General features: G+C 43.6%; 1 protein-coding gene across 1 annotated transcript in view; it reads left to right on the plus strand.

Annotated features, from left to right (window-relative positions):
• NEK6 (NIMA related kinase 6) overlaps positions 1 to 25787 on the plus strand; it is a 62172-nt gene that overhangs the window by 35659 nt on the left and 726 nt on the right. The window contains exons 5-9 of the mRNA XM_054174375.1: positions 1851 to 1961; positions 5454 to 5562; positions 6803 to 6910; positions 15640 to 15734; positions 22035 to 22148. Coding sequence (XP_054030350.1) covers positions 1851 to 1961; positions 5454 to 5562; positions 6803 to 6910; positions 15640 to 15734; positions 22035 to 22148 — 537 coding nt within the window. The remainder of the gene's footprint in view (positions 1 to 1850; positions 1962 to 5453; positions 5563 to 6802; positions 6911 to 15639; positions 15735 to 22034; positions 22149 to 25787) is intronic.

Here is a 25787-nt window from a genome sequence, read left to right on the forward strand (position 1 = left end):
TTCCCAGCAGGGAAGACGGTGTTGCAAGGCTCTTTCTAGACTCCTCACCCCCTGCTCAGCTTCAGCAGAGGGTGTGTCAGCTTCTGCTGCTGGAAGGGAACTCCTGGGAGATTGCTCCTCAGAGAGGTTACCACAGAAGTTAGTGTGTTGGCTTGGGTGTTTTGTTTATTTGCTTTTACATGATAATAGAATAAATATGCCTCTCTAGGTCTGATGAGTTTCTTTTAAGTAAGTACAAAGCATCAGAAAAAGTGTGTGGAGTCTAACAAAAGATACTTAGGTTCTTTATATTTGGTAAGTAATACTTAGGTCTGAGTAAGCTGGGCTTTGTTATATCAAATAAACTAAGTCAAGCCTGGGGTGCAGGATAGGCAAGATGTTAGTGTAGGAGCTCTCCCAGCCATGTGTGGTCTCCATCCCCTGTTAGAGCTGTAGCTTTTTACTGGCGCATGGTGCTGGAGCTTACAAAAAGGCTTGACTTCTGGAACTCCCTGATGCCTTTGGGAACTCTGGAGAGAGTTTCCATCAGAGCATTCTGAAGAGGACAGAAAATCTCTCTTTAATCATTGGTGTGACTCTGTCCTAGGGGTCTGCCATGCTGGACAGTGTGTGTGCTGGTGGTGGGAGGGCACTCTTATGTGTGTTGAGTGTCAGGAGTTGTGCTGCTCCAGACTTCAGTGCTTTTTTTCACTGGAAGTTAATCTTTGACCATTGTACCTAAGAGCAGACATTTAAAAGAAATTTCAACAGAAATGATGGACTGAGGTATTTATTTATTTATTTAAGGGTTGGGCTTGTGGGAATGTTCTTCTCCTGATGCCTGCACATGGATCCCATTAGCGCTAATGTGTGCTAGTGCCGAGGCATTGCACAGGAGAATCTGTCCCCTAATGTGCATGCAGAGAGGAGTGATTAGTGTGATGGATCAGAACGGTGTTGCTTTTGGCTTTGTAACCCCTGGAATAGACGGGTTGAGTCACAGCTGTTTAGTAGATGAAATGCACACTTTAGTAGTTTCTAAATTTACTGCATTTCTAAGAGCACAAGAGAAAGATAATATAAACCAAAATGAGCAAGAGAGAGTGAGTAATGAGCTCTAGGTACTACATTACCTTCTAAGCAATTGCAGGTTTCCAATATATGAAATTGCAACATAAAATATTAAAACAGAAATTCTAATTTATTGAGGCTGTTGCTTAATTTAGTGCTGTGAGTAAAGTGTAACACTCTGGGAAGGTGTGGGGTTTTTAAGAAACATAGAAAGTGTGTGGAGGGGGAGTGGAAAAATCAAAATACCCGTTGTGAACTTAAGCTGCAGCTATACTGACATGGAAGGAGAAATTAGTAAGGTGCAAGATAAATAATTTAAAAAATAAACTGACCTATGCACTTTATGCATTATTTTCCTTCATCAGAGCTTTGTTTTGTTTTCATTTAATTCTGTTCTTTTAAGGGGCAAGGAGACCTGAAGGTGTACTCTAATCAACAGCTGGAGCATTTGTTTATATTTAGTAGTGGGGAAAAAAAAGTCAGTTGCTGCTCAACAAAGCTTCTTTCAGGACATTGCTTTTAAATATTTTGAGTTTACAGTAGAAAAGGTGGTTTTGTGATATTTTGGGCTGTGTTGCTGTGTTGCTCTTTGCTCAAGGCACTTTTACTATGCTGTGCTTGCAATAAAATGTATTCCTTACAGGACTTTTTGTCTATAGTAGCTCAGAGCACAGTTTGTAGTTGTAGCAGTTGTGAATTGATTTGTGTAATGATTACAGAAGTGGCACAGGTATTGTATCTTGGAGCAGAGCTGTTGTCACTGCAGCATTACAACGTTCTTGCATTCCCTCTATCTGCAGCAACTGAACCACCCCAATATAATTAAGTACTTGGACTCTTTTATTGAAGACAATGAGCTTAACATTGTCCTGGAACTGGCTGATGCTGGTGACCTCTCTCAGATGATTAAGGTAAGGATGTGTCAGTTCTAGAGGTGCTGCAAGCCTTCAGGATTAGGTAGAGACATGGGATGGCAGGGGTGAGCGTATCTTCTAGAAGAATTTTTATGCTGCTCTTGCAGTTTTACACACCCACAGGATGCTTCCAGAGCCTAAACCCAATTGTCTGGAGTGTTGTAAGTACACCAGAGTGTGCTGCTTGTTTCTGGTCACTGCTTCAGAAGGAAGCAACCTTCTGCATGCTTTGGTGGGACGTGTGTGTTACTTGCAAGGCCATTTTATCCACCTATGATTGATGGGGACATTTAATTATTGTTAGATTCACTATTCACATAGCTTGTCTGCCACTCCAAAGACATTCAAGGAAGCGTATTGACTTTCTTTGCAATGGGGATTTGGGTTTGAGAAAATGTTTCAAGTACTTGTTCTTCTTTTATGTTGCTCTTAGGAATACTTGTATTGCTGCAAACCAGCTTTAGTTAAGCTGTTACCACCTGCTTTTATATTTTCTTTGACATGTTAATCTTTAGACATACATCCCTTGTGAGAACAGATGTGTTATATCATGTTTGTTAGCACTCTCAACCTTCTCTCCATGTTTTACCTGATTTTTTGCCATCATTATACTGTAATTATCATAAATGAATGTTTGGAAAGTTCTCCACCTCCTCCTTGTCGCAGTTAAAATATCTTATTAACAGATTTGTTTTCTTTGCCAGCAGAGCTATGAGGCACTAGGCCAAAGGCTGTCAAACAAGTTATCCATTTAGGCCATAGTCAATGGCTAAATTTACAGTATCCATGAAAATCTGCTCCATCTCACAGGAGAGTCCCCCTGGGCAAGCAAGCTGGGAACAGGCATTTGGCAGAGCTGTTCCTGAGGAGAGCCCCAAAAATTCCAGATATGGCCTCTCTGGGTGGCCACTCATTAGCAGAAGCCGTGGTTGGGTCTGCCCCAAACACGAGGGACAAGACGGTGGTGACCGAAGCCACATGTGTGGGCTTGTGCCAGCACCTTCAGCATGCAGTGACTTGTGCCAATGGCCACCATCTCCTGCAGCTGCTGATGGCAAGCTCTTGGTTGTGCTCACTGAAGCTTATGGAGACAGCTTGTCCTCTGCCCAGGAAGAGCTCCTGTGGATTTTTCTTTCACTGTTTTCTTGTCGTTCCTCCTATGTTGTTTTAGCCTTTTCCCAACAGATCCTGGGAAATAGTTTGTCTCAGAATTTTTGTGGTTAAAGATGGAAAAAAAAGTGAGGATTGCAAGAGCAGGAGTCAGGGCTGTGATCCTCCTGGGGTGTGCAGGTGTTTTGCGTGATTTTAAATCTTACCTTATGAAAAGTTTTACCTACATAAGTGAGATACCATAATACAAAATATTCCCCTTTTGGGGCCATTTTCTACCAGCATTGGTTATTTTATTTTTAGAATCCCTTCTTACATCATTATAAAAAGGAGCTGCATTTTCCAAAATGTAGTTTGTAGATTCTTAGGTTGATGTCTTCTTCCTGCCAGCGCTCTGGTGTGCTCTCTTCTCCCACGTGTTTGTTGCAGGCATGAAGAAGATGCAGTGTGTTTTTTCAAGGTCATACAAATGATGTTTTTCCATTGGTGAAGATCTTGTAATTAAATTCTTTTTAATAGGGGGGGGGGAACCCCAACCCCTAAACCCCAAAAGAAACAGAAGTCTTCTCCTCAAATAGCTTTAACTGTGTAAGTGGAGCTTTCCTGCCTGCCCCTCTGTCACCCCCACCCCCCATCCCTTGGGAGCTGAAGCTTATGTGAGGATTTTCAGTTTCAGCGAGGCGGTAGGAACAGCAGTAACAACACTCTGAAGGTGCGAGAGTGATAAAAACAGGGACTGTCTTTGTCACGCCCCTGGTGCCTGCATTATTTATGAGGTATTGTAAAGCTGATGTAAGAGAGTGCTGCAGGATAACCCACTGGAGAGCTGGGACTTCTTGTAAATGTCAGAGAAATCTTATTGGACATGACATTTAGAAAATTAGCACTTGTGGTCTTGCATAACCACTCTTAAATACTTTAATGAGAATTAAATAATTTTATTGTGTATATAACACTTTATCCCTCACCCTCTGTAATTCCTCTGTGCTCTCTATCAAGTTTTGGTTTGAAACTCTTGCAATCTGTCGGGTTTGCTGCCTGGGGAATTGCACGGTCGTGCCCCTTCACAGCTGATCTGCAAAAGAGAATTTGCCATTACTTGAGTCAAACACGAACCAGTAACAGCGTTTCACGTAAACTATAAAATGTGACAACGGACATCAGATGGCTGTACTGAGAGGAGAAAGCACAAGATGCAGGAAGGGGCAACAACCAATTCCCTTCCTTTTTTATTCTTGTTCCGAATGCTGCTGGTGGAAATTCTCAGGGGTGCGATGCGGTGCGCTAGAAGGTGTACAGCGTTTGTGAGGTAGTCGTTACCCAGTGACACCTCACATATCAAGGGATGAGAATAAATCTTAACCCTCTGGAAGCCTATTCTAAGTGTATTTTGTTAATGCTCTGGCCGAAGAGCTGGCTCAGTGCTTAGCACAGGAAGAAGCAATGGGAAGTCAGGGACCAATAATCCAAAGCAGTGGAATTTTTGGGATGCAGCGGAGGAGGCGGTCACGTCTGTGTGTGACGTACATGGCCGTACATTTGTGAAATGGAGAAAGAGTAGTTGGAGAGACAGAATGTTTAGCCTTCACTGAAGTATGCAGCTGCTTATTTATTCCTGTAATAAGTTGCTCAGGAGGGAGACTTCAGTATTGCAGACAACCATCACCAGGCTGGCTGGGCTCCTTTGTGTTGTCCGTGTTAGGCTTACAATTATTTTATTAGAGAGCTGTTGGCACCCAAAGATACCTTGAATATGGATTCAGCTATGCTGGGTGCTGGGTAAATGCACACAAAATGGTCTTTTTTCCAGATCTGTGTGTCTCTTGATCAGTAGTGTCTTTCTGTCTCACTAGAGATAGTTCAGTTAATTTAGTATTCCTATTATGCATGAAATAGAATATATTATTCTACCTGATCACAGAAGAAACAGGGACATTTTATTGATGCTCTGGCCCTCTATTAAAAAGAGGAAACAGATTACCTTATTGTCGTTAATAGACTGAACAACAATGAATGTTTACAAGATGATTTTTTTAATGATCTTTTGTTACTTAAGGCAAAATATTTGAGACATTTGTTGTTTTGAGGCATTAAATATGTTTTGCAAGGTAATTAAGGAGATTAATGCTAATTATAATTGGTGTCCATTCAAAAATGTCAAACCTATTTAAGTGTATTTCTCATAATAGTTGTTAATTAGTGGACTGCATTGAAGTTTACGTGGAGAGAGAGAAAGAAGGAGTTAAAAGCTAATCGGAAGAAAAGTCTTGCTGCTGCAGATCTGGAAGACATGAGCAACCAGCAGCTGACTGACACAAGTCCAGGAAGGAGTCAAATATGTTGCTTTTTCACTGATCTTTTATTTATTTCCTCCCACAGTATTTTAAAAAGCAGAAACGGTTAATCCCGGAAAGGACGGTGTGGAAATATTTTGTGCAGTTATGCAGTGCAGTGGAACACATGCACTCCCGCAGGGTGATGCACAGAGGTAACATTAATTCAGTCTCTTTTCACTGAATAATAATATAATGTTCCAATTAGTAAGCGCCTACATTCAAAAACAATTATGCTGATGTTCAGCCAATGCATGTTTAGAGAGGCTGGAGCTTGCAAGATGGATTTCTCCTTCTGTCTCTCTGCCTCATTGTTAAAGGATTCAGTCCGAAGTGAGGGTGGTATTAGGAAGATGAGCTGCTTTGTATTCCAGACACTGATATTAAGTAGAAGTGTCAAACTTGCCATTAGAAAAGTGTCAGAAGTAAAATGCTGAGACTACTGGATACAGTGAACTCTGAGAAACAGACTTCATTGCAGTAGCTGTGACCTTAGAGAGTTTTAGAAGAGTTTTTCTATCTTGCAAGCTTCTCTGAAATATTAATACAAATATGTCCCACACTCTCATCACCCGTTCTCTGCTTTCATTAATTATTTTTGAATCTCTTGTCTTAGAACTTTTCATAACTTTGAGCTCTGTCCAAAAATTACACTGCTTCTTTCAGCATAAATGAAATCCTTTGTGAAGGACTTGACCCAGGAAATGCAAATATCCCAGAAGGCACCAATACCAATCTCTGCTGCTCGTTATTTCCTTTCTCCTTTGAAGTAGTGAATTCGTCACTTTTTTTTTTTTTCCCCAGCAATGTGATACCGTTTTTGCTCCTTCATCCATCCCCTGGTGCAGTTGATCAGTTGTGCCTGAATTAGATCTGTAATTGGCAGCAGAGATTTGGCGCCGTACATGTTTAATTTTCTTTAAGGGGAAGAAAGAGCCTCACTAATTCAATCGTGACATGAATGCTGGGGAAAACCGGGGTTCCAGTAATTTTTATCCTCCGTAATCAAACTGGCTTGCATAGAGCCCTGAATTTATGTGTATGTGAGACAATAATTAGCCTTTGGCGTGTGTGGATGATGGTGGGCAGTGCAAATTTCTGTTGAAAACAACTTCCAAAGAGCAGCAGGCTTGGTTCCTTGATTTGCCTCTTTCGTTGTGCCGTTTCCTACGTTTTCCCTCATTGGTATTTCTTGTGTGCTGGGAAGTGCACTCTGATTTTTGTGTATGTGCAGAGCTTGAAGTCTTGGAAGATTGAGCATATCAAAGCTATAAAGAAGCACAGTTCTGCTCGAGCCTCTTTTGTACAGAGTGTGCTCCAGGCTATGTTTCTATTGCAGTAGTAGAACCAAATAACCTTTTGTGGCTTTGACCTTTTACCTTTTTCTTCTTGCAGACATAAAACCAGCCAACGTGTTTATAACAGCCACAGGGGTGGTGAAGCTGGGAGATCTTGGATTAGGCCGGTTTTTTAGTTCTAAAACCACTGCAGCACATTCCTTAGGTAAGATGGTACTTGGAGACATTAACCAAGCACTGCTATACAGTTGTCAGCTGTGAAGTTCAAAAGAAGTGATGTCCTCTTACTGTGACAGAAGCTTGATTCAGTGGATGTGTGTTATATTTTGTGATGTCTTTTAAATACTCTTCACATGAAATTAATACTTTGTGCCTTAAAACTCCACTTGGTATTTTTTTCCTAGAAGATGTGGCTGGTGAATGTCTGACTAACAGCAAATGTAGGGAACTGGAGCTTTCCCACCCTATATAGTGTGTTTGCCTGTGCTCTCCTATGGGAGTTAAATGTTAGACCACCACCATTTTGAGCAGATACTGGTCAGACATCCTACCCAAAACAGGGATTGTGACTGTTGTCTAAGGAGAGGGAGGGAATCGTCTATTACAAACAGGACTGCATCTGAAACTCAGAATAAGCTTTAAAGATCCAAGTTTTTTTGATGTCTTCCACATATCTTTTCTGTTGATGCAGCTACTAGTTCTTGCCAAAGTGTGGTACCTTACTTTTATTGATCTGAAATGGTATCTCATTTCTAAATTCTACTTACCATTACTCTGGATTTTAATTCTGTACTCCACTGTGCTTTAGTTCATTCCAGGTTATTTTGTTAGCTATGTAGCCAGTGACACCACTATGGTCCTCTGCTAATGCATGTGTGGAACAAAGCTAAAGCTAATGGCTGTCCTAAAGTGAAGTAGGCCTTCTGTTTTTCCAACCAATTTTGCAGTCAATAAGTAGTTTTATTGAGAGAGATTTAACAGTTTACTTCTGAGTAAAGTTACAAGCCTTTGATGGAAGCATTAATGTGTTAATACATCTGTTGCTTCTGTTTCCCTCCCTCTGAGGCCCCTTACCTTATGATGGAAAAATATTTTATCACTTGTCATGGAGTTCTGTAGACCAGTCACAATAAGGATGATTCTTTGGTTTGGTTTGGTTGGTTTTATGATTGGTTGGTGGGGTTTTGGTGGTTTGGTTTTGGTGGTATTTTTTGTTGTATTTGTTTATTTGGTTGGTTGGGTTTTTTTCCCCTTTGTTTTTTTTTTTTTGTTTGTTTGGATTTTTTGTTTGTTTTGGTTTGGTGGGGTTTTTGTGTCTTTGGTTTGGTTTTACTGTTGTTCTTTGTTCAGTTGTTGGATTTTTTTTCTCTTTTAAATGTAGCATGGTTATACCTCCAGCACTTCTCTGGGTACAGAAATTAAGTTGGCTGGTTTAGAGCATCCGAGTTTCTCTCATTTTTACCATTAGCATTAATTGCAATGCTGTAGAGCAGTGTGCAGTATAAAGTGTGCATTCTGTAAGTAGAAAGTCTTTCATAACTGTGTAACCTCTTGAGAGCTGGCTGATTTTTCCATTTTTATTAATGGGTCTCAATTTTTTGAGTCACCTCTGTGTTACAGCGGTGAAGAGATGTTGGCTTTTAGTGTGGTATTTAAGCTCTCTTACATTTAGCTCTCACAGTTGATTTTGGAACACATGACATTTGTTTCACTATTTGTGCCTAAAAAATAAAAAGGGCATTTCTATAGTTCACTTCCATAAAATATTAGATTTCCCTTTGTGTCAAAAGCTATCCTAGGATATATACACACTATGCTTAGATGAAAATAAATCCTCTTCATTGAAAGTTAGTCACATCATCTGAACAGGCAAAAATATGATTGTGTCTAATGATATGATCTTATCTAGTTTGACTGCTGCACTTATTATATTAATAAGAATAAATTGGGGCTTGAAAACTGGCTGCACATGTAAGCCAAGCTTGTGACCTTTACCAGGGTTGCTCTTTCTTAATTGAGAAAGCTCATGTGGGAAGAGTTAAGCCTCTTCTACATGAACCTTGCCCTTCCTCAAATCAACAGCATCCTGGAAATGGGAGAGTAAGGTGCAAAACACTAAGGGAGAAGCAGCTAAGTGATGGTGGAGACAGCATGTTGTGTTGTGGGAGGGATGGACACACCATCATTTCCAGTGATGCTTGTATCCGTGCAAAAAGAACACTTCAACAATCAAAAAATAGGCAGACTTCAGGCTGCTTTTTTTTTTTTTTTTGGTAAATTGCCAGACATACAGGTTTTTGAGCAGCAGGAAATCTACAGATCTTGGGTTTGGTTTAATTAAGACATTTGTTTAAGTAGCTGTGAGTGATGAACACCCTGCAAACCAGAGCGTGGTACCCGTGCGGACCCAGGCTGTGATGCCGGGCACTTCCCGTAGCCACGTTGCCCTGGCAACCGCCCTGAACCATCATTTCTCTGGCTGCTGACCCATGAATTGAATGCACAGCTTATGCAAATATATTCATCTAATTTTTTTCTTTCGTTGTATTTGCTAGCATCAGACTGGCATAAAAGGGCATTAGGCAGTACCACGACCCGTCTGACAGGTGTACCACCGGGCTGCGGCAGCGCGGCCGCCGCCGTGTCAGGAATGGGAGCTGTAATTAGAGCAAGGAACAGAATGAACGTCAGATGAATTACCAGGCAGCAGATCATATTTGTCAGGAAGGATTGCATACATAAAAATTAAGTGACAGTACATGCCGGGGTAATGAAAGAAAAATGAAAGATTTGCCTATACACAGCTCGTGGGATGCAGGCAGGTGCCTTGCTGGGAGCAGTGGCAGGATGCCTGACCGGCAGTGTGGCCGGTCCAGAGCAGCACCGGGACAGCAGCAGCCATGAGGCAGGGAAAGCCCCAGCCCCTGGAAACCTCCACAGGCAGAGCTGTGAGAGGGGAGGCATGAACACCTCCTGTCTTTGCTAAGTAAGGAGGAAGGCAGCACTAGTGCGGGTGGGTGACAAACACTGGGAAACAGCTGGGGGCTGGTTCACCTGTGGATGAATTCACAGATGGGACCTCTGCTGCCATGTTCCCTTTTCCTTGTATGACTTGGGAGAAGACAGGAGGTACTCTTCTGTGGGGAAGAGCTCCTTGTGCACAAGCTTTATCAGAAAATGTCCATGTGTTAAAGTTAATGAGTGTAAATAAGGTGAATTTTACTGCTTCTTGCTACAACGTGGTGGCTTGTCATCCTTCTTTCCTTAACTAGGCCTCTGTAGCAGAAGCTGCAAGATAATGGAGATGGACTTGTATGCCACAGAAGCTTCTTTTTTGGGAGAGTGTAGGTAGGAACAGGGGGACAATTCAGCATAAAATGAGGAGGAATGCTTTTTTCCCATTTGTTTTGGTTTGTATTGTTTTAATTTTCAGTAGTACTGCGTACTGTTTTCTTGAAAAACTCTTACAGCCTTTACATTTGCAGTTTATGGGAGCAGCACTAAATAGATTTGCTTTAATGTTAAAATGGATAACTTTTTATTGTAAACTTGGCACTATCCAAAGCTTCTTGCTGACTTTACATACTGGGGAAAAAAAAAAGAGAAAACAAAAAATACTCAGAACCAAAACCAGTTTTACACAGAATAATCTTGGTTTGGAGCAGATGATGATTATTTATTCTTGGACAAGAATAACCTTTGGAGCAGATTTTCCTTCTGGGGGAAGTCAAAGCTTCCCAGTTTAGAGTGTGCAAATAACAGTGGCCTGGAGTACGTGGGGTGTCACACGTTCCTTCTGGTTTCTTATTGGATATGAGGGCAAGCAGGCAGTAACTGCACTCATGAGAAGAGCTCTTTTATAAATGGACTATTTGTCGTCTTTTCCTTTTGCTTGCCAAGCCAGTTTGCCATCTGAAACAAAACTGCAGTACTTCTAGGGGGTGGTAAGCAGTGTTTGTAAGGAAAAAATGGGCACAGGAAATCTGCCTAAAATTTCAACAGCCAATATTCTGTGCCTTTTGAGAAATGTTGGCCTTTTAACCTGTGCCTGTACTACAGTATTTGTGGAAGAAAAGATTGCTGCAGAATTACTGCAGGTACATTGTACTGCCTAGAAGCAAAACAAGAACTCCCAACCAACCAAAAAATGGTAAGGACTTTGATAGGGTTATTTATGTAATTAAGTACTAATAACAAAAAAATAGCTTAAAGCAACAGGTCTTGTAAAACAGCTGCAATATTATGCACAAGATATTTTATTCTCTTTTTTTCTAAGCATAAGTAGATTTTATCTTTTAGTTTGTTGGTTTGTTTTTTTCCTTTCTTCCTCCCCTCGAAACACCTAGTGGAGGTACTCACACTGATTTGAAGGAATCTGAAGTATTTTTTAGTGCCTTTGACCACAGTATCACTTTAGCTAATTGCCCAAAGGTGGGTTAATTCCCAAATTCTCCTTCTGGTAAAAGACCACTGGGACAATGTGCCCCACATAGTGCAGACCTTTAGAAACAGCTGTGTATGAACTAGACTCCTTTTAAATAATACTGGGTTTGGTTTTTTTCTTGGTAAGCTATAATCATGTCTGGAGAGATGAGACAGGTGAGAGCTATAGACTTTCATTTTCAAGTAGAGTTGCTTCCCTGCTGGGTTTGCACCACCAGATATTACTAAAACGTGCTAAAATGTTTTTCTCAGCTGTCTTTACATTCATGGAATGTGCAACAGTGTGTCTTAGATACTGAAGCGAAGTTAATAGTCGTGGAAATACTTAATGACTGTTTTAAAAACTGGGTGGGTTTTTTTGCTATTCATGGATGGTATCTCAAGTTTTCAAGCGTAGTTCTTTGCCTTTTTCAGTTGTAATGAGCATGTTTCAAAAATCACAAGTATTTCAAAACATTGCAAAGTTTGTTTTGACAGGAGTGGAACATCTCTAGAACGAAGGAATGCTTTAATCAACATTACCCCTTTGAGGCCTGCGTTGCGCTCTGATATCTCTTGGTTTGAAACTGGGAATACTCTGTAAAGATACAATAAAGGTCAGAATTTGTTAGGTTCTTTCATATTCAGAACTCTGTTTCCCTGCTGTGAGAAAGAAAAGTGATAGATGCAGAAATGCTGTTCAGCTCAGAGTTGAAGATGAGCAGGAAGGTGTGCTGGTGAGGTTGGCACAATAAAAGCTTTCCTTATCACTTGTACTTTGCAGCCAAATGCGGCTATGGAGTTTGATTAACTTCAGGAAATGCCTCTCTTTTTCCTTCCCTTTTCCCCCCCCTTTTTTTAATAGCATTTAAAAAGCTCCAACATACAGAGCCTATTAAAATGTTTGGAAATGCACGATTTCAGGCTAATGACAATCTGCCTAAAGGTGTGGGAGAGCTGCCACTGCAAGAGACTTGTCTGTGGCATGTTGAATTCACTGAATGGGACTCTGAGCCTCCTAAAAGCATGAATCAGATTTTCTTGGGTTTGTGCCTATCAGCAGCTAAGGCTGAATTTCAGAGGAAACCTTGATCCCTGGTATGTGTGACTGTGGTAAATAACCTGACCACTGTCACTTCCACAACAACAACAGTCCTGATTCAAGATGAGAAATGAGCACGATCTTCCCTGGGTGTTTCTGAGCATCTATGTGGCAGCTAAGCACTTATGCACACTGGCTGCTGTAGTTGTGCAGATCAGGCTCTTAGCTCAGAGGAAAGGAATTTCACTTCTTTGCCTGTGTGTTTTCCTGGTGAACCAAGCCTCTGCTCCTAATCTAAGTGGAAATAATTAGTATTTCCCTAAGTTGACTATTGCAGATATCCCAGAGCTGTTCTGGTCCATGTGGGTGTTGTAGCTGTGCACACAGACAGTGCTGGGGAGAGCAGGAAGAAATGTTGTTCTGGTATCACTGAAGCAGGCTGATCTCAAGTGAAGTGTTTTGACTTTCAGGAATTTTAGTCATCATCTGCTCTATGGTTTTGCAACCTTCACAAATTTCTACTACCTGATGCTTAGTATTGAATCTGAACAATATTTTGTATTTTCAGCAGGGCAAATGCAAAGAAAGTGTCTGATTAATAGTCCCTGATTAGCCTGTTCTTGTCAAATTGACTAATGTAATGCAATGGTGAGCCCTGGCTGATTGCACTGGAAGCCCTGTGTGGTTTTCTAGAAGATGCTCATTACAGGAGATTCCCACATAATGTTGGACAGGCCATAAAGAGAATTGGGCTTGTCAGTCTTTTATCATGACAGTTATTTAAAAATTAATGCTTCGGTTTTGAAACGCAGAGGCTCGCCTGCTCGTCCATTTGCTGACAACACTCCAGTAATGATAGGTAAATGTGCAAGGTAGACCTCCTAAAATCAGCTCAGGCGTGGACTGCTCCACAGACCCATTAATGTAATGGAAGAGACTAATGCTCAGAAAATCAAAGAGGGGCTATAAGGCACTCAGCCGTGTTATAAACCCTGTCATCCTGCTTTGATCGAAGGCCAGGTTAAGGCATTATCTGAAAGGACAGTTTTAGCCTACCAAGCAGACCCCTGCTAACGTGGAAGGCAAGGCCAGAACTTTGGAGCCCACACATTGTTATTTGCTCTGAGGTTGTCACGCTGTGACCCAGAATAACTGATCGCAAGAACAGCGAAGGCTGGAGGCTACCCCTGGTTCCAGCACTCTGAAGCACGAAGGGTTTGGGGAGCAAGAGTGGGAATGATCTCTCTGTTGCCTCCTGCCAGCTGTGTGCTTCTGTGTGCTCCTGCTCAGCTCCTGGAGTCGCTGGCAGTGAGGGGCTGGCAGGTCTTGCAGCTTCAGGCGCCCTGTTAGCTCTTCTGGCAGAGTGGAGAAAAGCAGCAGCATGGAGAAGTTGAAGGTAGGGAAGTGTCTTACACACTGGTGCTCAGTGGGGAATTCCGGAACTGTCTCCAAGAATTTCACATGATGAATCACCATTTCTTCTGCAGCTGCATATTTTTAAGCAGGAAAATGAATCAGTGCTATTCCCAACCAAGTCAGTTCTTGTACAGAAATCTGGCAAATGTGTGGGAATTACTTGGAGATCTGTGCTGTCCTTCGTGTGCATCTTGCATGCACATGGGAGACATCCGTGGAAAGCCATGCTGGGCTCTTTGAATGACTCTTGTCTGTCTGCTCTTGGTGTTCTGTGGTTACTCTGTGCACTCTGCTAAAAGGTAGCTATTGGAAGATAACCTGGGCTATCCATCCACAGAGGCCTTTCACTGGCAGTTAAAACCTTCCAGATCTGGGACAGTGTCAGTATGATGTGCTCCAAGGCTGGATGTTGTGTTGCTGAGCATGGAAATAAAACTGTTGTTCCTGTGTTGTAGTTTGTATATAGGATTTGCAGAAATGTGGTTTCTCATTAGGGTGCTCTTCACTGTGACAGTGAAGAGATTTCTGATTTGAATGACCTGCAAGCACAAGCTGAGTTTCAGATAGAGCAGCTGATCACTGTTCCTCTGTCTTGGTTTATATACATGTGGTGAGTTCTTCAGGGCTGTAAGGGTCTTTCTGTTCTGGGAGGACAGGTGTGGAACAGTGCCTGTACCATTGGGATGCTGGCCTGAGTTTAGGTTCTCTGAGAGGCAGAGGAGCGCAGTTAGGATTTGCACTCGTGTAAGCTTAGCACAGTCTGAGCCGGAGGGACCCCAAAGTGGTTCTGCTCAGTGCACTGACAGCAGCAGCTCTGTGCTGGGTCACTTGTGCACTCAACAAGAGGTGATTTTGTTGCCTTTTGGGAAGCTGTTGCTTTCTGCCCCAGAGCTCATTTGTTTCCTGCATTGTACAAACCCCTCCTTAGGAATGCTGGGGGAAGGTGGTGGCTTTCCTTCCCCCTCCACCTCTTAACACCATCCTTCAACTGCTTATTAGTCTTCCAGCTGTCTGCAGTCAGCATTTCAAATGGAGAAATTGTAAACTGAACGTTGCAGGCAAATTAAACATTTGCCATCTTGCAAGGAAAGGTCTTTAATTAGGAGAAGGATACACTTGAATGCCAAAAGCAAAAAGTAAAAAAAAACTGACAGGGGACAGGCAAGCAGGGGAAGCAAGAGAAAAGAGAGCATGTAAAGTCCTTGGATGTTTTAATAAATGATGTATCTGAGGATTATTTGATGTAGTTGAGACTGCCAGGATGTCTTGTATTTTCAGTACCACAACTGAAACTTATTTAGGATTTAAAAAAGAACCTTTTGAGGTAAGGAATTTATTAATAATTTCCTGTAACTTCTGTCCAAAATGCTGGAGTAAATTTCTTTTGATAAAATACAGACTTCTGGAAGTACATAGAAATTCCCCAGCTTCTGATGTGGCTGCAGGTTGCAGCAGTGCTCTAAAGTTTGGAATTATTACCTTGGTTCTTTCAGAAAGTTTCTGAATACCTGTCTGCTGCTGGGCTTGTTACTTCTGTTTCTCTGCTGCAGTAAATGGTCTCCTGAACCTATAAAAAGGGTACCCTGTCATCATATCTGAGCCCCTGTCGTGCTGCTGGTGTGGTGGGTGCCAGGTGAATGCTCAGTCAGTATGCTGTCACAGGAGCCCTGTTTCAGCCGAGTATGTTCATGACATCTAACTTGCGGTTTCGGTGCTGTTGAGTGATCCAGAGGAGGATGATCCTTTACGATCGCTCTGGCCGCCCGAGACACTCTGGAGGTACTTAGAAGACTGGAGGGGGAAGAAAACGTTTCTCAGATTTCAGAAGCACAGGAAATACTCTCAGTAGTGTCCCCCAGGCCTCTAGCTCTGCACAGGATGATGTATTTGGTGCTGTGCCTTCGAAACCACCATTTGTTTCTGAATTTTTGTGCCAATCTCTTCTAGTTGGTTCTCGTGTTAAACCTAATCCTTGAACAAAGTCAAGCTGTGGTCCAGTACAGGCTGCACAGTCACTCTGGAGACACTAACTCCTTGTCTGTTTGTTTTTGCAGTGGGAACTCCATACTATATGTCCCCAGAAAGAATACATGAAAACGGCTATAACTTTAAATCTGATATCTGGTCTTTGGGCTGTTTATTGTATGAGGCAAGTATCTTCTAACTTTTTTTCTTCCCCCACCCTCTTCCCCCCCAAGTTTGTCTTAACCATACAATGCAGTACAGGGCTTGAATAGGCCAGACTTACTTCAGCTTAATTGTTGAGAAACCTTTGGAAAAGTTAACTCCTCTTGTGCTCATTGTGTGCTTCTAGAGTATGGACAACAAAGGGGTTGTGCTTACACAAAGTTAATTTGTAGGTCACAGTGGATGTTGAGGCTGTGGACATGAACATGTCAGCTTACTGCATTCCTCCTCCTGACTGCCAGCAGAGCTGTTGTCAGGGCAGCAGGTTGATAGTTTCTCCTGACTGCTCTGTGTGTGTTTTAAAAATAGCAAATTTATTTCCATCTGAGCTACTAGTTTGTTAAAATGCATTCTGACCAACCAGAATAGCCTAATTTGGGGAGCTTTCAGTAAAGAAAAACAGAGGCTTTATGCACTGTGAAATCAGTTTCTCTAAATTTATTAAACTAGAGCTGGAGTCTTTCTAATTGTACATTGTCTTCTAGCCAAACAGAGAGGGACAAAGCAGGCACTCTGTGACCCATACACCAGCAGGCAGCTTTTCCTAGAAGTTACTACATGTAGTTTGAAAATCAGTGCTATGATTTTATACCAGTACTTTGTTTAGTGATTTTGGTTTTAGCAGGGATAAAACATAATCTGATCTTAATGGTTTTTTAGATGTCCTTGAATTCAATTGCCAGTGTCTGTCAACATTGAGAAAACTTTTGTTCCAGCCCAGAGAATTACAAATCCCTGGGGTGTTTAGGGGTAGGAGTATTGCTCACATCCTCTTTGCATAATAAATTACATGAACTGATGACATTTTGCTTCTCACCACAACTTCTAACCACATGGAGTTAGAGAATAAACAGAAACACAATTTCTTTTGTGAGCACATCAGATGTGAAAACTACAAAAGTTAAGCATCCACTTCAGCAAGTTGTTAAACAAACCTTTGGGACCTGGCAGTATAAAAATAAATTTCCCCACACCATTGATCTTCCCAGCAGGAGCACAGTGCTTGTCACTGTTCCTTGCTGCTGAGGAGAAGGCTCATCTAATACAACCAACTGCTTGTTGAGTGAGGTGACCCACTGTCATCAGTGTGCTACCAAGCCCTGAGCTGTACAGTGTCATAGGTGCTGATTTCCTGTTGGCAGAGTGTGAATGTGCCATGTGCTGGGTGTCTTCAGGGAGGGAGGTTGGTGCTGGGAGCTCAGTGAAATAAATCAATAAATGCTGCTGAAGGGACCTAAGCAGCTGGGGGCTCCTACAGCCCTCAGCTTCTCGAATATAAGAGAGCTGCCCAGGTGTGGTTATGGACTGAAGTGTGTTCCAGAAAATGCTCTTGATGGGGAGGGGAACCCACATTCGTTCGTTTTGTACTCCAACCAGGGTCCATCCAAAAACTGTATCTCCACAGTCCATCAGCCTGCTCACAACTGCTGGTGGTGCTGTATGCTTGCCACGGCATAGGGCTTCATTAAGGAGCAAGATGTGTCTGGGTGTCTGGCTTAAACATCCCATTAAGTCACCATGAGTGGTGTAAAAGCCCCGGTGCTGACCTTAGGAGTATCAGAGCAAGTAGCCACTAGATCTGCTGAAGGGAAGATCCAGTTTGGTGGAGACACTGGAGCCCAGCATGGCTACATCACTGCTTTGCTGTTGAAGTTCCCTGGGATAGGAGGAAGAGGAAGGCTGTAAGACACTCTGCTAAGTACTTGATCAAAAACATTTGGAAAATTGGGAGCTTAAATTGAGTGGCTTTGTTTCTGTCCTCAAGCTCTCATTACCTCTAGCAAAAGAGTTCAGGAGATGTTTAATAATTCCCAAAGCAGCAACAACCTATGATTAAAAGCTGGGTTGTTTTGGTTTTTTTTATAAAGGGTGGTTTTGCTTGTAATGAGATACTGAAAGCTGGAGTGGTGCAGTATAGCTGCATGTACCTGGGTCTGCTGGTGGTGGTTGAAAGGAATTTGGCTTCTTTTCTGTGGTAACAGGTGGAGGGAAGCCTCAGCTCCCAGTAATGCATGATGCTGAACAGTTCCAGTTATGTTTCATGTGTAGGGCCTGAAGAGGAATCTCAGTTTAAGGTTTTGCTAGGTTGAGGACTTTGGCCCTGCTGTGGTGTGTTGGTCTTGCCAAGTCTGTCAGTCATGGTCAAAGTCACTCACGTTGCACACCGCTGCCCGTTTGCTGCTGTAGCACAGAGCTGCTCTGGGGGCTGTTCTGAGGCAAGTCAGAGGCTGAGCTCTGCTGGAGATGGGATTCCAGATTTATGCCGAGAGAAATATTTAGCTTTGTGCTATGTTTTTGTTGCAGGCAATATGGTCCCCTTATGGCACAGTAGTCTTGGTACTCCTTACATTTCAAGAAGCTGACTTAATTGTGCACTAAACATAATTCTCTGGTAGGAGTAGCAGTTCTATAGTAACGTGAAAGCTTTGGCATGGGAAGCGGTTTTAAATACGCTTTCTCCCTAGGTAAGCTTTAACTTTGTGAGCAGGAGCTGTGCGAGCTTTCAGATTCCAGGGAGGACCAGACAGTTCCAGTTGTGTGTTCAGTAGATAAACAGCTACTTGACTCTTTAAACTTGCTAGAATTTGGAAAATTAAAGATCAGATTCCTCTGTCTTTTGAAGGAGCTGTAATTTATCTTCACTAATTTCATGTAACGAGAATGGTTTTTTCCATTTGGCTTAAAAGTAAGGACGGGATGTTTGTGTGGTTATGAGTCACTTCTGATCTTTCTCCAGATAGATTGTGTAGATAAGCTGCAGAGAGATTTAATGGACAAATTGCCTTCAGAGACACGCGTGTCCACTGGAATCCATTTAGGGAACATTGAGGGGTTTGGGATGTGATGCCACATAGCACCACTTAACTTTGACATTGATAATCTTACAGTGATTTTTATTAAATCTTATCAATATAGTAGTAACTGTCTTCAGCCCTCACTTCCTGTAGATATCTGTCAGCAAGATAACTTGGAGGGGATGAAAATAAGTTGTTAATTCCCAGAACATAGCTACAAGCAATGACTTTAGCTTCTCTGGCAAGACAATCAATTTAAACGCTAGCAGTGGCTCCTATGTATGTATTTTTTAACCAGTCATACTGCATGGTGGTCATTTTAAGTGGAGATCTGGCTGTCCTGCAGTAATTGCTCTAATCAAAATGTCAGGAGCAAACCCCAGTGCAGCATCACAAACTGTTGTTAGTGAGACACTCGGGTGGCCTGTGGTGGTCACAATCCCTGCAGACCTGACTGTTTCAGTCAGGCCATGTGTGCTACCTCTTCCCCTTTTAACTCCCTGCATTTACCACCCCAGAACTCGACACTGCTTCCACTCCTTCTCTTCTGCCCATGATGCTTAACTAGACTTGGAAAGAAGAGTTAATGGCAATTGAAAAACCCCTTTGAACCTCACTGGCATTATTGATGTTTGTATCAAAGTCTTGAAGACCTTGTTTAACCCTTCAGTGCCTCCTGTGCCTTCCCTAATGTGCCCATTAGTGCTTTTCTTGGAACAACCCTGCTTGCTGGGCTCTCCACTTGTGTTGTAACTGATTGAGAGCAGTTTGCTATCAATCTTTAATTGGAGATGAGAGTCTAACTGGAGCCTGTAATTCTTCCCCACTGATTTGCCTGTTCCTATTATGACAGTAGTGATGTAACAGTGACATAGTGTCACCTTTTACATTCAAAACCTTCCAGAAGGCAGGGACACAAGGCTCTCCAGGCTCTTGCCTGTTCACAAGCCTGCTGGGCAACTCTTCAGCTTCAGGTCTGGAGACTTATAGGGAGTATTTTGGTGTTACTACTGGTAATAGTGGTGAAACCACAGAGAGCTAAAAGCCTGCCTGTTCCCCAACCTGCTTCTTTGTGCCCCTGTTAAATGTGTAATTCCTATTCCTGCTCAGCCTGCAGCACAGTAAATGTCACTAGCACAGCAGATACCTCAAGCTATGTTACATGAAGCACTGGACACTGAACTGAACAAGCCTGGAACCTTCTGAGAGATTTTTGAGCTGTGCCCTGTGTCCATTGTGTCCTTCAGTGAAATTTGGCTACCTGCATAGGTTCTCTTTTGCCATTTATAAGCCTCTCAGGATAGATGATAAATACCTCTGGCAGAGCTTCCTGAGAAAGTTTAGCCTGGTGGTACATAAGGAGAGAACTGTGGAAATTTGGCCAGAACATATCTTACTACTTCCCGTAATGACTCAGAACTCCTTGCAGAGGGTCTCAGGCCTCTGGCACAGTTGTCTTACCCTGTAGCTGAGACAGCTTTTCTCTGATTTCACACAGTAACCTATATGGAATGAGCTTAAGGACTGCAAATTATTTTTAAAATGTTTATAATTTAAACCAAGGATTGTTTATCGTCATGTCCTACATTGCTTAACATTTGGACATGTGTTAATGAGAAGAAGGTTTCAGTAAGACATCCCCAGCCACAGCCTGCTCAGGGATGCTTCTGTGCCAGGCCACAGCCTGCTGGAAGTCCAGCCCAAACCTCTGCCTTATTCCAAACTGCTTCTCTGTCACCAAATCACTGATAATCCATCAATCTTGATTCCTAACTGCAGGATAATTGAGTGGAGGATCTAGTATTGACTTTTTTAATTCTGCTGGGAGCTTGCTTTGTGTGTCAGCAACAAGACAGCATTCTTCAGCTGGCTTTCACAGTCTATGGTAATGAGCAAAAGACTAATAATTACCAAATAACCCCCTATTAAAGCTGTAGTGAGAAGCATCAACTTCAGCTGGCCTCAGTATGAAAAGCTTGCCAATTTGATGTGTTTTGTAGCAAAATTGTTTAAGATCTCAACAGTGGATAAGATCCACAGTTGTCCAGTGGTGCTTCATTAGGAGCTGGTATCACTGTACTGTGTGGGCAGCGCATGAGCAGCACCCTGGACTGATGACCAGATGGGCCTGGCATGGCCATCAGCCACAGGTGGCTCTGCTGGGCTTGGGTCCTAGTGGAGGCAAGTGGGAGGGAAGGTGCTGAGCACCTACATGGTGTGTACCTTTAGTAGACTTCAGCTGCATCTTCCAACTTCAGAAATGCCTGTCTTGCCACAACTGTTTGTCTGAGACTTCTCCTCCAGCGGTCATTTAGACCTCCTGTTTGAGAGCTTGCAGTGTAAATGGTTTTCCACACACAAAGATACCGTTTCCTTCCTGAGACTTAAGTATGATATAAACATATCTTTGTAAGGAGTCTCCACATGCCCTGAAAGGAATTCTTCCCCACCCAGAGCCTTCCGTCATGCTCTCCCTGCAGCGTGAAGAGGCTGTTTGTCTGGGACATCTCTCAGATTTTTGGAGGTGCAAATGCTGGATTTATAAAACAACTGAAAAAGGCCAGATTGAGGAGGAGAACTTGCAGTAGTTTGGTTCCCACTTCCACCTGGGATACTCTTTTCTAAACAGCAGATTGCCAGCAGGAGAGGACGTTTGTTTTGAGGCTGTTTTGGTTGTTTTAAAAGGCTGGAGTGCATTGCTCATGCTTTAGATCTTTGTCTTTGAAACAGCTAAATGCCCACAAATAATCCATTTAGTCCCTATGGCAGGCTGTTAAAAAGCTGCTGGTCACAGAGAGCAAATGGACTGAATATGGTTGTAACCAAGGGAGACTGGAACTATGACATGTGGTCAAAGACAGAAGAGCTTCTGCTTTTGAAAGAGATGATTGTGTTTGCGAGGTTTTCATAGTCACCTTAGAGCTGGTTGGTTTCTCACTGATTGCCCCATGGCCTGAGCATCCTAGTTCTTGATTTGTTTCTGTTTTAAACAGGTACTTTTTCCTGTGTGCTTGCAGGACTGTCTGTGTATACCTGGTGTCTCACATCTGGTTTGGGCAGAAAGAATCACAGGGACAGGAAAACAGAGGTTTTTTTCCCCAGCACAGTGTTGTGTGCCCTGGTCATGGGTAGTGGAGGTGGGAGACTGGGACAAGGTGTGCCCAGTAAATGGTGTCAGAGCAGGCACAACTGGCACTGCTGCATCTGCACGACTGGCAGGAGGAGTTGCACAATGCTGCATGCTCAGTGTGAGGCCAGCAGGGCGCTGGTGAGCATGTGGTGGTGGCAGCCTGGCAGCAGCCCTGTGACAGCGTGTCGTGAGCTGGGAGCAGCTTTGGCTGTGGACAGTCTGAGAGTGAAGTTATCACTTGTGTGCTGTCAAAGACTTTGCTCCTGCAGAGCAGCAGTGCTGAGGGCTGTTAAATCCTTCACGTTTCTGAAATATTTTCTGGTTTTTTCCTCTCCAGATGGCAGCTCTTCAGAGTCCTTTCTATGGAGATAAAATGAACCTGTTTTCCCTCTGCCAAAAAATAGAGCAATGTGACTACCCACCTCTTCCAGCAGAACATTATTCTGAAAAGGTAAATGGGGAAGATTTTTTGCAGGGAATGTGGGAGGTGCAGTGAAGTTCCTCTCTGCATGAGGAGCACCCCCTTCATATCCAAGGCAGAACAGGCCAGTGTGTCCTGGGTACTTGAAGGGCTGGCTAAGGAAACTGTCATTGTTGATGTCTGACTATTGACAAACTAAATCAAGACACAAAAGATTTCTTAATGCAGGGAATATTATGAAACTGAAAGTCAGTGATGCTGACAATATCCAGCAGTGAGGCATGGGAAAGCCCTCCCCTTCACTTCCTTCCCCTTACAATAACACAGCCATGGACCAGAGCTTCAGTACTTGTTTATGAAATCTGTGGAGTGAAACAAGGGGGGGGAAAGTCTCTTCTTAAGAAATAAGGAAGGAAAGCTCTTTAGTTTAGTGCAGTGAGCATCCACACAGTAGCTATGCCAGGGCTCTTTAAAGCCTAGGTTTTGTGCATATGAAAGCAAGGGATATAAAGAGCAGTAGCTGAACTGGAGTGCATGAAGAATGGTGGCTGTGCCTGCTCCCTGGTGATGTTTTGCTTCAGCTGCAGACACTCCTGTTGGTTTTGTTCAGACCTTTTGAGCTGGCTTTTTTCCCTCTCCCTTCCCCACCCCCGCCTTACCTAGACACACCAGCTGGTTTTCCTTACCTCCTCAGTCAGTTAGTTGCCTTCTATTTGAAAGGAAATGGCTAATGTAATTTTAAATGTTCACCATATCCTTTGGGGGTTTTCTTTTGTTTTATTCCACCTCAGAGTTCTGAGGAGCAAGAGGCAGGATGCAGGGGAAATACCGTCTGCAGCAGACAGTCTGGTCTCCACCCTGAGAGGGACCCTGCACCACATATTTTACATTTTACTTGGCTTTTTATTCGGTGTAGCTCATGCAAAAAGATTATTTTGAGAACTGTTCTGGAAAAGTGAATCTCTTCTGGGTTTTTTCCCCAAGCTGCCGTAGCAGCCAGGCCCAGCTCTGTGCATTCACGTTTGCCATGCTGTTGCAGCGTGCATTTCAGGATATGCCTGCTGGCAGCAGGAATTAGTGTAAGTTGACAGATGTGTTTCCTGTCTTTACAATTACTGTCTGTTTGCTTCCCTCTGGCAGTGCTAAAGAGTGTGTGTAGTGTAGTGATACAATCCAGGGTGAGAAGGATGGTTTAAAGCTCAAAGGCGCCAGGTCCCAGAGAACGAGACTCCAGATGGTGTTCATACACTATTAACAGAATGCTTGACAGAGTCGGAGGAGGGCTGTGCCTTTGGCTGTGGCTCCTCTTGCTGTGTTAGCTGCTGCTTCTGACTGAAACCACAAGGAGCTTCAGTTCTCTCAACACCAGAACATGGCTCCACTTTCAGTACCTGCTTTTAGTCCAAAGATTGGACTCTTGGATATTTTGGAGTAGGAAAGTGTGTTGGTGACTCCCATCAGCTGAGATAGATAAGGCAAGCAGACAGGACTGGAAAGGAAGAGGCAGCTGCCTGAAGCAGCAGGTTGCACTGGAAAGAATTTGTTCTTCCTGTGGTGGATGGGTGGCTGCTCCTCACTCCAGATGGAGGCACGGTCCTTCAGGAGCAAATGTCTCTGGGTTGGATTGAAAGGACAGAATCTCACAGCCCCTCTGATATCATCATTGCCACAGGTTTGTCAGTGATGTGGGACAGCAAAGCCTTTATATCCTCCCACTGAGGACTGGGGTGAGGATTGGGCCATGTCACGCTTCCAGTGCAGCCATCGGCATGGCTTTCCTGTGCCTCAGTAATGCGGTCTCGAAGCGAAGCTTTGGCTGTAGGCTGACTGCTGATCACATGAATATTTTAGCTGCAGTGTTGTTTTAGATGAACAAGGCAGAGCATTTATTAAAGAATGCCTGCTTTAATGGGGTTTCCTTTCAGTGATGTTCCTCTTTGTGACTAACCAGTCCAAATCCTCTCTGATCAACTGGCTGCTTGTACAAGAGGAGGACCTGGGACTCCAGCCAGGATTAGTTTTCTGTATCAGGAACAAATTTGTTAGTAATCAGAGATACTGGCTTATGGTGCCTATCAGGGCTTGGTCTGACAGCTTCTTGTAGATGATGGTGCAATGCTTGTGCTGTCCTGGCATAAGGAAACTTCCTGGGCTGTGGTTAAGTGCTGTATTGACTGGTTGGACAAATCGTTCTGATTTTGCACACTCTGGTCAGAGCTTTAGAAGAGCTTTAACTTGTCTGTGGTCTTTCTGATCAGGGTTGAGCTAAGTGTTAAATCCTTGGGGTCTGGGTTACAAAGGCAGCAACCCTGGCCCTTGGATTAAGTGACCACAGCAGTTAGGAAAGGCTTGGCCAGAGCCAGGCAGTGGAGATGAGTTTAGTGTGGAGACAGCCTGGCTCGGATGCACAGTGACAAGGCAGGGCAGTGAGCAGTCTCTGCACTACACCCTGTCCTTGCTGCTTGTGCTGCCCCTGCCTCCCTCCCTCCTGCCCCCATAGGAATCACTGCTGGAGCCCATGGCAGGCCCAGCTCAGTGTGAAGCAGGAGGCCTTGCTCCATCCAGAGCCAAAACCTCACTTGAGGACATTCAGTGATGCGGCTGAAGCCGTGTGCTTGATAGCTGTATGGTCATGCTTTTAATTACCATTAAAATAATTGGCACTGTGGCTACTGGGGGATGTGAGAAGATCAGAGGCTCAAGGCTGTTTCTCCCGGTGCCTTGGGGGTATGAGCAGCTTTCAGTGTCTGTATAATTAAAAGCTACAATCTTTCATGTGCACAATAAAAAGGGTTGGGGGGGGAGGGGGGGGGGGGAGGGAGACTTCAGCCCTTCTGCATTTTATTTATTAAACATAATCAATGACCAGTCTCTCCTCTTCACAAAGGTTTTTAGGAGGCACTGGTGTCTGACAGGCATGCACCACTCTCTTACAAAGCACAGGGGCTGCTCTTCCATTAAAAACCTTGACCTGGCCTGCTACCAGGGCTTGGTGTGGGAAATGCAGGAGAGCTCTGGTGAGGGCACCTTTCCAAACCGCTCCCTCTACTTCTCCCTTTCCTCAGCATCCACTTTCACTGGCAAGTCCATTTCTGCCTGTCAGCTGAGTCAGATAGCTGGTAGTGCTCTCATTTATCTTCCTGCACATCCTGCTCACGCAACGGATGCCTCCCTCTGCCCATGCCCTTGCTACAGTCACCGAGTCCTCCTGGGCCAGGCTTCCTTCCCCACTCTGCCAGCTGGCTCCCCTGTCCTGTGCTTCAGACTCCTGTTGATTGTGAGCTGCTGGTTGTGTGATGCCTCTGGTTGTTGCTGCTGTGGTTCACTGAGGAGAATTGAAATTCCCCTTGGTCGGGGGAGGAAATGCTGTGAAGCTGCCAGTGTGACAGGTCAGAGGTGGCTGGCTGCGCAGCAGCACTAACCCACTGAGCAGGGAACCCCAGGTATGTATGCACAACTACCACCTTGTAAAGGATGATGTAAAATCCACTGGGTTGCATGGAAGCTTTGACCTGTCGGTGGGGAAGGTTTGGCAGAAAAGGTTCATCCTGCTCCTTTTGCAGGGTTGAGTGGGATACAGGACAGAACAGATGGAGATGTGCCTGCAGTCTGCCGAGAGGCCCAGCTCCTGTCCTGGGTTCCAGCGGTCGGACAAACATTCCCATGCTC

Source organism: Dryobates pubescens, chromosome 29, assembly GCF_014839835.1.
Source record: "Dryobates pubescens isolate bDryPub1 chromosome 29, bDryPub1.pri, whole genome shotgun sequence".
NCBI lineage: Eukaryota > Metazoa > Chordata > Aves > Piciformes > Picidae > Dryobates > Dryobates pubescens.